Genomic DNA, 12265 nt, shown 5'->3' with positions numbered 1-12265 from the left:
TTGCCTATTCTAAGGCATGAGTGATCTCGGAGGCAGAAGGGGACACTGGTGGTCCAGTGGCCAACAGTAGGCAGGACAGGCACAGATGCAGAGTTCCATAGGATTTCTCATCCAATATGTACAGACTTGAGTTAGTAGAAAGTATTCAGGGACTTTCTAGTATGCTCCCTAGATGCATTCCAGCATTAGGCCTGGGGGAACGGTGAGGCCGAACTCCAAACTACAAGAATCAATAACCTACCCTCACAGAAGCAACAAAAGAAAGTATCACCCTCTGTAACGGTACCTCAGCAGGGAAGAGCTTGCAGATGGATGCCTTCAGAATGCAGTAGCACAGGACCCAGTCCCTGAATTCTTGGCGGTGGTTAATCGGGGCATTTTAAGAGATCCTGGTTTCTTTACTTTCGTTATTTCAGTCGTCTCATAAGCATTTGCACTTGGAGGGGCGGGGCAGGCAGTTCTCTATAAACTGCACCCCCTCCATCTTCCCTTTTGGTGCCTTGCAAAATGACAGCCATGGATATTGAAAAGCCATTGGCAACATTTGGCTCGATGCAGAGATCTTACAGGGTCAGATGCTTGGCCATGCTCAAGTGGTAGTTCCATGGTTACAACATAGAAAAACCAACTGACTGGAATCTAAGTGATAGGAACTTGAAGCAACAGTAATCTATCATTAAAATGATAGAAACTTGAAGCAACAGTAGACAGCCATGGCTACTAAAGGATTCTTCGCGCGGCTGTTCATTTGGCGAACTTGCAAGGTACAAGATGTGATGGATTAATCTCAGTCCAGCACTCTGGTGAGGGGACTTCAAGGAGTGGCATCCGTTTCTGGAAGTCCAACAGGAGTACGACATTTCATCAAGAATCATTCACAGAAAGACATTGCCCAGCACTCAGCCTCAAAGTCCCAGGGTATTGGCGGTTTGTAGCCCAGGTCATAGCTCATCGTGGGATAGCTCGAACTGCAGGTCTTAAGAAAGATTGGTCTCACCATTCCAGTCTTCGGGAGTCCCTGGTCACATGGAAGGGGTCAGCACAGGCAGCAGTTGCACAGCAAGCATCTCCGGTCCCCGGAATCTGCTACAGCATCTTCTCTTCTTAATCTGATTCAGCTCAAGTGGAAGACTTGCCATTTATCCAGCAAACCAACCATCATGCCACATTCTAACTATCAGGACAGCCACCCTACCAGTTAGGCCTGGTTCCAGGCAGGTATGACAGAAGACAAAGGGCTGCAGCGTTTGACTCCTCCCTCATTTCCTGTCTTCACAGACAGGAGCCTAGGCATGCTAGACAAAGTGTTCCCACCCAAGCCGAGCCTCAAACCAGGACCTCCCCCTCCCAGGACAGCAGAAGGGCCAAGATAGGACAATCACACTAAAAAAGAAAAAATCCATTCTGGATGAATGGTGACCTTTCTGTGCATTACCACAGCTGGTTTGACAGCCTATGAGTAAAAATCGCACAAGTCAGTAGAACACGTTCAATACCACCAGACAGAAGTTTAAGCTCACTGTAAAAGAAGTGTTACATGAGTAGCAAGATAGAATATCCCAACTCCTCAGCACTCTAAGGTGGGGCGTACTGATCTCACAATGGGGCTTTAAGAATGGAATAATAGTATCCTTGGGAACAGTAGTTCACACAAGGGACTCAAGAGAAAATAAAAAGGTAAGCCCAAGGGGCACCCTTGCAACACTGCACAGAAAGTGCTGCTGTAATAGGAAAATGCAGATGCCCAAAAACATAGGAAGTAGAATTCCAAAAATAAAGTATGGAGATTCATAAAAAGGACAGAGTAAAATAATGGGGGGTGGGGGGGGGGGGAGAGTGCTGGGTGTCACAGGTGAGGGAGTTTCAGCATAAACATGAAAATCAAACCCAACAGTATAATTACTGGCAAAATGCACAAAAGAATACCGGCATGTGTAGCCTGCATGCAAATGTTTTTATATTGGCATATAGTGCAGTGAAAGGCTGATTGCAATGGTCTGGCAGTTCCATTTTTCACAGCAAGCGGGCTGTATAATACATTTTAACATTATCAACAAAATCCTCGTTGGGGAGAATTTTAATTTCTTTGCTAATTCACTTCAACCTTAGATACCCCAGCTCTTTTGCTGGACTAGCACTTTTTAAGTTTAACCCTGGAGTGAGAGAGACCCGTTTCTCACTCCCTCATGTGTTTTTACCCGATTTGGCTTGTGTGTTTTCACTGTTTTTTGGAGTCTGACAAACAAAGGCATCTGCTTTTTGTATGGAGACACACATCACCTTCAGTGCAGTGTCACTGGGAAATCCTTTGGATTTCTCATAAGGTTTAAATACCTTTTCTTGAGTGAAAGACAGTTCTCAAGAATAGTAAAGTGAAATTGACTTTACTTACCTTTTCTCTTTGTAGGTCCAGCACACCATCTTATGTGGAGTGCTGGGGGTTACCTAATAGCCCCTTATCCTACTTGCTAATGTAAAATGTGCATGTTACCCAAACTACTTTAAATTGCTGGTGGCAGTGGTTTAATTGTTCCTACCATTGTGCTTTTAGATCACAGGCTGAACTCTCAGCTGCAGTACAGCACCTATGGGCGACCATTTTGTCAAAATGGCCCCAGTCTTTTTTCACCATTTTCTGATTGTGCGGTCTTTCTTGGGTTTTACTCTGTGCGTGGACACAGGTTTGAGCCCTTTGTCGTGCTTTACCCTGACGTTCGTCCCTGGCTCCAGTGTGTCTGGAAGGGCAGGATGTGAGGGAGGGACTGGAAACTCCTGTCCTTGGTCGCTAGGAATGCCCGTTAAGCAAGATCGTATGCAGTAACCTGGTGGGAGACTACACCAGTCTTGTCCTCTTGGTATTAGGTAATCCACCTATTGGTTTAGGTCTGTACTACACAAGTTGGTAGTGTGACTGACAAGCTAGACATCTCAAGAGGGGTAAATGTGAGCTGTAGTATCGGAATCCACAAACAAGTATTCAAATAACTTCCACTCAAGGTTTTATAGTGAAATAACTATTTACCAGTCAGTTTTAAATAAGCATTCTTTAAAAGGGGCAATGTGCAACAATAAAACTACACTTCATAACACGTTCTCAGAATCACGATAAGCCAGTAGATATTCGTTATAGATTCTACATACACACTCGACACCCTGGGGTGACTTCAATTACTAGGAAAGTATTGGCATTTATATATCACTTTTGTACTTGGTAGAATTAAGATTTTGGAAAAGGCAAGGTTAATGGAAAGGAAAAGAGTTTAACAGGTTCTCTGAGCATGTGAGCACTTTGAAAAGCTCCAATGAAGTCTGGATATAAACTTTGGCCAGCAATATTAGTTAATAACCTATCACCTAGGAGGGACAGTTGGCATGAAAGTCAATGGGACAGAAGAGTCTGCAGGGAGCCAGGACAGCCAAAGTCAATTAGGACAAAGTCTATAGAGCTGCAGCACTTTAATTATGCAAGACTTTTTGCAATCTTGAGTTTGTTGTAGAAAATCACTGTTGGGCCACAAGCCGTTATACTTGTGAAAGGTTACAGCTAGAATAACTCTAGACAGTTAGCTACTGCAAATCTCAACGGAGACAAATAAGCTACAGACAGAGGTAAGTAGCCCTTAGTCAGAACAGTATCTTGGGTTAGAAGAGGATCCGGCTGGCTTTTATCCTGGATGCAGACTTGCGGCTCCTGTGTTCCTGGGCCTCAGTCGTGGGGACAAGAGGGGGGGATGACTGGAGGACTCCTGTACAGCAGATCGGAGGTCGGCAGCAGCTATGAGTCTTTTCAGTTCAGTGGCACTTTACGGTTTCAGCTACCAGCAAATCGCACCACAGCAGATCTTGGACACTAGATGGGCCTCCTTCGCTCCCCGGGTCCAGCACTCGAGGGACTAGAGCTTGGGTTGTCCTGCTTCGGGAGGGTCCTCAGGATCTTCCTGTAGCTTCAGTCGGCTTAAAGACATTGCACTAGACTATGGATTTCTTGACCCCTGGCACTCTGTTCCAGCAGCAGCAAAGCAGTACAGCCAGTTGGGGAAAAGTCTTCCAGCTAAGTTCATCTTGGGGTTAGTTGGTCCCACCAACCCAAGGAAAGAAGTTCTTTCCAGAGCGTCTCGTCGATTAGGAAAAGCAGTTTCAGCACAGCAGCAGGGCTTCAACGGACAGTTAAACGGTCCAGAAGTATGCAGCAAGCTTTTCTTCATGGTTCCAGTCATATGTTTCGTCCAGTGATAGACGCCAGTTTGGGCGGGGGTGTGGCTAGCCAGGGAGGGATGAGGACGCAAGCCTCCCGAGCTCCCATGGCTGCTGAGACATCCGATATAAAATCCTGCATTAAGCGATAAACTTTGAAGCGAGAAACAAAAGGGCGACACTAACATAAGGTACACCCTGCTCCAAGCTGAGCGGAAAACGCTACAAGACAAAAGGAGTAATCCCAGCTGGAGCAGGGAAGACCTTAAGTGTGGGTACCCACTGCCAAAATGGCTGCCAGAGCTGCGAGGCATGACAGATCCCTTAACCTCCAGAAGAGATTGAAACGTAGCAATGATCACACAGGAGCCTAGCGGGACCCCCGCATGCCAATCATAGGAGTCTCCCCTTGGAAGGGGGAACTTCGCTCCGGGTTGCAGACCCGCTGATGTTCCCACCCGGCGATTGCGGAGACCTCAGTGGCAAACTAACACGATCTCCCCCGGGAGACACACGAACAGGAGGATTTGCATCAGGCAGCAGGGTGCATGGGTGAGCGGCGGCGAGACCGATGCCACTCGGTTGGATGCACCAACAGCTCAAGTGAATCAGCCATTGCGGCATAGGAAATCCACCGGTGGCGGCCTGAGTCGCACATTAGCCAGAGCCCCGACGCAGCAGCCACACCCCATAGAGTGGCGAGGACCTTGGACCGGCAACTGTGCTACAGTGGATTCCTGAGGCCCGATAAACTGCATGAGCGCGCACACAACTCTCCGGTAAGTGTGGATATAACTGCGCTGCCACCAAGGGTACCGTAACAGGACTGGGGCACCTTGGATCAGGCTCCAAAAACGGATACTTTGTAGTGCACTATAAGTGCAGCATATGGTGTAATCCAGGCCGGGTGACCGCTAGTTGCCGTATCAATCCGTGACCACTGGCTGGGATAAGGGGTATGCTTTGTCAGCGATTTTCACGCCCGACTGGGGTGTGGGAGGAAGGCGGCGGGCCCGCTGGGAGCCGGAGCAATACACAAAGAATGGCGAGTGATACAAAAACACTACTACCCTGAAGATAAGTAGCTGCAGCATAAGAACGCCATATTAACTGGTGCAGAGGTCCCCCAGTGAACTTAATATGGTCGGTGGGACCCCTCCCACCTAAACTGCAAAGGCCTTGCTTCTTGGGCATTGTCTGGTGAAGGCACCTGTAACATCGAGCACAACTACAAGCTGAAAACTGTTAAGGATAGCCACATAACCCCTCCACAAAAAACCTGCAGCCAAGCTACCAGGATGGCCACACAAGCTAACTCAGCACACCAGTGTTCGTGCCTGTGGAGTAAGAGCAGCAGACTCCTGGGCACAGTGAAGACGGGAACACCTACCATGCCACTGATGTACCGGAGCTCTGAAGGGCACATTCTGCACAGCACTCCAGTGAGGGTTCACACATTAAGGTGCACGCGGGCAGTGTGAAGACTTGAGAATTTCACTGACCCACTGTGACCCTCCTTGAAATAAGGACACTAACTGAAGGGAACACATACCGTAGCAATTATGGGAGCCCACCCAGGAGCAAACATAGTAACCTCGTTTGCACCACAGTGCAGCTGCCTTGACCTCGCACATTAAAACAACTTAACACCTGGGTCGGGCTGCCCCTGATAAGACACTCCCAAGTGCAAGAATCTGAGCCACCACCCACTCGCTTACTTGTTGAGCCTCTGAGACCCATAATAACATTGCTACATCACGACCACATGAAAGGGAGTGATCAACGTTAATCCAGAAAAGCGGTGCAAACTACTGAATCACTAGCAACTCACGGCCATGCCTGGGAAGCATCCGATCAGAAAACCCTTGGTGGCTTCACCATGCAACCCGCGGAAGCTACAACGCCCTGCATTCACAGCAATGGGACACTCAGTAAAAAAAAAAAAGCAGTCAGACAACCTACATATGCTCTGATATACAAGACACCCTGGTCATGCCCGTCTCCGACCAGTCCCAACCATCGAATGGAAATAGCTATTTCCACGTTGGCTCCTACACCCCCCACCATGGTCAAAGATAAAGCAAAGAAAATCTCTACGCAAAGCAAAATTGATCAGTACGCCACGCTTACAGCAAACTCCCGGCGGAGCAGGAACAACCTGACACCATGGTGTTAGGAGATCGCATCTCCCTAAAAGAGGTTATGAACGCCATTGCAAATTCCCTGGCTTCCATGGAAAAGAAAATGGATAGCATCAGTGTGGATGCTACTCCTCCGACACGCCCTCCAGAAGCTGACGTCCTGTATGGAAAAGCAGAACAGCGGATATCTGGGGAAGAGGATAATATCCGTGGCATAGAACAGCAGATGTCCAGAGTCCTAACGACTCAAAACGATGGAGGAGAGTGGATGAAGGACGACGGTTGAGACGCAAAAATGTCTGTATACCGGGCCTGCCGGAAAAGTCAGAGGGTCGAAATATAGAACTATTCCTGAAACAATGGCTGACTGACATGTTTGAACTGAAAACATTCTAAAAATTATTCGAGTGAGCAAGCCCATCACATGCCCACTGACGCCCAACACCTGGCGTGCCCCACATACGGTGATAGCAAAATTGCTAAACTAAAGAGGCTTTGATGCACTACGCCAGATGGCTGGCACCAAGGGAACTAGAACATACAACAGCTCTCAAATGTCCTTCACAGACTATACAAGGGAAATCCAGCTCAGCTCAAAATATATTACAAAGGCACAACGGTGCACTTCGCGAACCCCAAAGATGCCTGGAGATGGGCCGAACAGCACATTGAAGGGGATTGAGATCAAAGAATGCCAACAAGAATGGTAAATCTCAGCCCCCCCCATCCCTCGCAACCCTTCGAACGATCCGCCACAAGATAGAGACCCTGACCCTCCACTGCCACTCCAGGTGACCGTTATGTAACCTCCAGATTGGGAAATGAGAGCAACAGACACCGACTTTACTATTGCTCGCAAGCAAAATGCCCACAGCACTTATGCTGCGACTCCTGGGTATGTGGCCCAGTGAATCTCCCCCCCCAACCCTCCAGACGAGCTACACAGTGAGTCTTGCGCGACTCTTGACACTGGCATCCAGTTTGTTCACGTTACTCTAATTTGTTCAGCTGGTAACAACGTTCCTAGCTACCAGTGTTCCTGGCTTCCAGTAAGTTTAGGCGACAGATGCTTCAGGTTGGGACGGATTATGGGGATGGGGCAGTTGTATAGCTAGTTTGTTTTTTCGAAACTACCAACTGCAGTGCGGTTTCATAGCATGCCTCCAAACCTGCCACTAACAGGCCTGTATGCACATTTCCTCCCGTACGACCATATTTAAAGATAACAATCTAGAAACACAGCAATGACTGATAATCGTGCTAAAACGCACCTCTGACAAGGAATGTCAATGGTCTGGGCGATGGCATAAAATGGTGCCTAGTCAGACAATTCAGTAGGCAATCCCCTGACATGGCCCTCCTTACTGGAACCCATCTGGAAGGCACAACACGCCACTACACGCTGGATTCTCCATGGGTGTTTTGATATAATGCACAAAAGACTCCTTACCCTATCGAAAATGGTGCAAGATACTGGGGTCAGATTCACATTGATACAGGGGACGATCTGGAATGAGACTAACCTTCTTGGATAACAAAACTGATTCGAGACATCACTCCCGTGATCACAGCACACACGGCGACTAGGAGACTTCAACGTTATGAACGGGACCATAGATTGCACACCTGCGAAATAGAAATCCCAGAACAAGCTCCAAACTTGCCTCCTTTACATTGGTCCTCGGACGGAGACATATGGTGAACGCCATCCAATGGAGCGACAGTATTCCCATCACTCTGGGGCCCATACCCCAACCCCCCCCCCCCCTTTCACGGTTGGACAATTTCTTCCTCGCAGTAATTAATACCCATAGAGCCGTAAGCACCGTCCTGCTCCCACGCGGCATTTGACCACTCACCTCTGACACTGGTGCTGACGATTAACGGGCCGCTCCCTCCTCCATCCTGGAGGTTGAATGGTTAGGCTTTCCGGATCTCATTGAACACATTCAGCAAGCAACCACATCATACTTCGAACTGAATTCTGGAACAGTGGACAGTGCCACAACCCTATGGGAAGCATACAAAACAGTCGCCATGGCGAGATCCTCTCCTGGACCTCAGACCACAAAAAAGCCCAGCACCAAAATATAGTAGAGGCAGAGCAGGAACTGCTGCAAGGGGGAGAGGAACACATAGCCACTGGCTCCCTTGATACACAGAGCACTGCTGATCGCCAAAGAATGCCTCCACAATGTGGCTCTAGACAACAAACAGGCACACTGAGATGCGTACAAAATCGTATGAATCTGGAGACAAGGCAGCCAAAATCCTAGCATGGCTGTAACATAGAGACACTGGCCGCCAGCACATCAGGGAATCCAATCATCGCAGTCGGACCTTCTATACTTTTGAGATATTGCAGACAGGTTTGCAGACTATTATGCAGACTGTCTTCAGTTCAAGAAGCCTCGCCTTTTATGCAGGTTTCTCCCATTCATGCACAGCCTAGCTGTCACTCACAGCAGGGTGGCTGGCCAGCAAGGACAGCCAGCCAATGGGTTACCAAGGAGACAAAGGACAGGTATTTTCGGGCACCCCGCTGGCTTCCTGCCCTTCCAGACACACTGGAGCCAAAAGGCGGGTTTCAGTACTGAAGCCCACCAAAAGGCAAAGTAAACAAAAGGTTAAACCTGGTTTGGCGCAGCAGAGAGTAAAACCCAAGACCGACCTCACAAACAAGAAATGGCGAAAAGAGAAGACATGGGCTATTTTGACAAAATGGTCACCCATGGGTGCTACACTGCAGCTGAGGATTCAGCCTGCTGTAGAAAAGCACAATGGTAGGAAAATTAAACCACTGCCACCAGCCATTAAAAGTAGTGAGGGTAACATTTTTTACATGAGTATGTAGAAAAAGGGGCTACTAATTAACCACCCTGTCCCCCAGCACTCCACGCAAGATGGGGTGTGCTGATCTACAAAGCGCAAAGCTAAATAAAGTCAATTTCACTATACTATTCTTGGAAACAGTTCACCCAAGAAAAGTATTTAAACCTTTAGAGAAATCTAAAGGCTTTCTCTGCGACACTGCACTGAAGGTGTGTCACCATACAAAAAGTAGATGCCTATGGAGCTTGTCAGACTGCAAAAACAATGGAAATATAAACCCAAATCAGATCAAAATACATGAGTGAGAAAAAAGGGGCTCACTCACCCCAAAAACAGTCCTAAAGTGCAGAAAATGAGCTAGGCGTCCAAGGTTGACGGGAATTGGCACAGAATTCAGAATTCTCCCCAACAATTCCCGAATGCAGCTAGTCCTAATGATGTGTGATAGACAGCCAAGGCTGTGCATGAATGGAAGAAACCGATTTAAAAAGGCAAGGGTTTTGGAACTACAGGCAGAGTCCACCACTGGGGAAAAAACACCAAGAAACCGTGAACGAAGCTTGCTACAAACTTCTGGACCTTTGCATTGCCCGTGAAGCCCTGATGCTGTGCTGTCCTTTTTCACCGAGACAGAAGTTCTGGATGGAACAACGTCTCCCCTTGGGTTAGTGGGAACTAACCCTGAGACGAACTCCACTGGACCACCATCCCAAACTTGCTGGGCCTCTCCGTTGCTCTGAGAGCCCAATGTCCAGGGTCCAGCATCTGTAGTAGAGTGCAACGTCTGCCACGGAACAAATCCGGTTAGCCGTTCCAGGAGACTAAGGAACCTTCAGAAGCAGGCCCTCCAGATCCAGAGTCCCCCCCCCCACCAGAGTGCAGGACCGGGTGAGTGAAAGTCCAACCAGTGTTCGAGATCTGCATCAGTGTTTGCTAAGCGCTGAAACCACAAAGTGCCACTGATCCGAAAAGAGCCCGTAGCTGCAGACGACCTCCCAAGTACTGCTGCAGGAGCCTTCGACGTCCTCCCTCTTGTCCCCATGACAGACTCAGGAACCAGGGTCTGCACCGCTGTAGCAAGACGGAATTCAGCTGGACCACTCTTCTACTGTATAGGCTTGGGGTACTTACCTTATCGCCTTTATCCACACTTCTCACTTAGGAATTGCATTGTCTTACCTTTTCAAGATGTCAACTCCCTACTCACAAGTTAAACAGCTTGCGACCATACAAGTGATTTTACTGAACTTTGTGCAAGACTTTGATCCAATAAGCGCATCAGATCCAGAGACTGTTCCAAATGACACTGCTGTCCTAGCTCCCTAAAGGCACTCTTCTAAATCCATTACCTTGATATTGTTTGTCCCTCCTATGTGGTAGCTTGCTGTGTACTGGTACTGCTGGGAAAGGCTCATCTAGACTTCATGGGAGGATTTAGTTGTCCTCAGATATTCTAAGAATCTGTTCCAACCTTTTTGCTTCCCTTAACTTTCTACAACTCTGAATCTGCAAAGTATAGCAGTGATATATAAATGCAAATACTATCCTTGCGATCGTAGTCACCTCCAGGTGGAGAAGTGTATGGAGCATATCCAAAGATTCACTGGCTTGTTTGATTCTGAAAAGTAATTTTGAAGTGCATTTAAAATTGTTATAACAAATTGCCTTTTTAAAGAATGCTTATCTGAAAAACTGATGTTAAATAATTAACTATTTATAACTTAAACCTTGAGTGTAAGTGTTACTTGGCTATTTGAATTTATGAATTTCAATTCTACAGCTCACATTTACCCCTCTTGAAATAGGCCTGGCTGCTCAGTCACACTACCAACTTGTGTAGTACAGAACTCACATCAGGACTGCACCAATTCTTAACTAAAACTCAGAGGGGAGGAGGGTACAGTCCGTTCAGCATCTGATATTCCAGCACAAAAATCTTTGTAATGCCTGACCTCAAAATCAAGTGCAGATAATTACATGCTAATCTACAAAGAAACAAAGCAAAGACTGGAGTAAGGAACATCTGCTTCAGAAAGCACTGAATTTATGCTGGCCATGCGATTTGACATGTTCCTTTCAACTGCAAAATGGTCTTGTCAACTAAATTGCATCAGGTGGGGAAGGGAGCACTTAGCAAGACCAATATAAACGTTCTGTAAAAAAAGAGAGTACAAGGATGGCTGTATAATGGACCCATGCTACAGATATCCCTTTGGATTTACAAACAAGCAGAATCCGAATGGTGAGACAGGCAGGGTCGGGTCTTATGATCAGATTGGCTAGATAACCCTCCAAACTGAGCTCTCCCCGCAAAAACACTGTACAAACATCCCCATAGCTATTTATTCTGCAACAGAAACCCCCAAGCAAAGCCACACCCTTACTGTTCATGTAATATGCAGGGTAACAGGACAGCAAAAATAGATTAGTCAATAGGAGCAGGGCTTGAATTAAGGTGTACATGTACTTTACTCCAGAAAAGCAGGCCAATACGCTCAACAGAAACAAATATGTGCGCCACTCTGCCTCCTGCACTGCTCAGTTGAGGTTAGACCATGAGGAGCAGCTTCCACAATGAGGCAATGGCTACCTTTAGGTAATGCCCACTTATGCATCTGCAACACAAAGTGTACTCGTAACCAACTGCAAAACCTACCTGGGAGAAATTCAGCTGTAGCCCCATGGTAGCCAGAAGACAGGTTTCATTTCCACTTTTTACAGAGTACGTCCCAGTAGAGGGTTTACTTGGAGCAGGCTTCGGAGTAGCAGTGGTGATTACAGCAGTAGTAGATGCAGGTGCTGACGTCGGCTGATCGGCTACACATTCTGTAACTAAATATACAGGTACAGCCATTACCGGGCTGCCAAGCCAGATAGAATTACCACTTGTGGCATTAATGCAACCGACAATAACTTTTTGGGCGTGCCAAGAGCCAAAAAGCTTGACAGATGCAGGGATACCGTAGCATATTACTAGATTAGCTCTGTGAAAGGTAGTCACACTATCAATTGCATTTCCTTGGAATTGGCTGCCTCCACCTTTCACCAAAAGATAACTGCAGCACTATCCAACCTCAGGAACAGAAATGTCTAAAGAA

At 47.3% G+C, this 12265-nt stretch overlaps 1 protein-coding gene across 2 annotated transcripts in view; it reads right to left on the bottom strand.

The window, feature by feature from the left end:
* LAMP2 (lysosomal associated membrane protein 2) overlaps positions 1-12265 on the bottom strand; it is an 868131-nt gene that overhangs the window by 594081 nt on the left and 261785 nt on the right. For both annotated transcript variants that reach the window (XM_069612679.1, XM_069612680.1), the window contains exon 5: positions 11824-11999. In XM_069612679.1, coding sequence (XP_069468780.1) covers positions 11824-11999 — 176 coding nt within the window. The remainder of the gene's footprint in view (positions 1-11823; positions 12000-12265) is intronic.

Source organism: Ambystoma mexicanum, chromosome 5p, assembly GCF_040938575.1.
Source record: "Ambystoma mexicanum isolate Mex_15411 chromosome 5p, UKY_AmexF1_1, whole genome shotgun sequence".
NCBI lineage: Eukaryota > Metazoa > Chordata > Amphibia > Caudata > Ambystomatidae > Ambystoma > Ambystoma mexicanum.
Note: the sequence above shows the minus strand (reverse complement) of the source record. Positions and strands in the feature narration are given on the sequence as shown.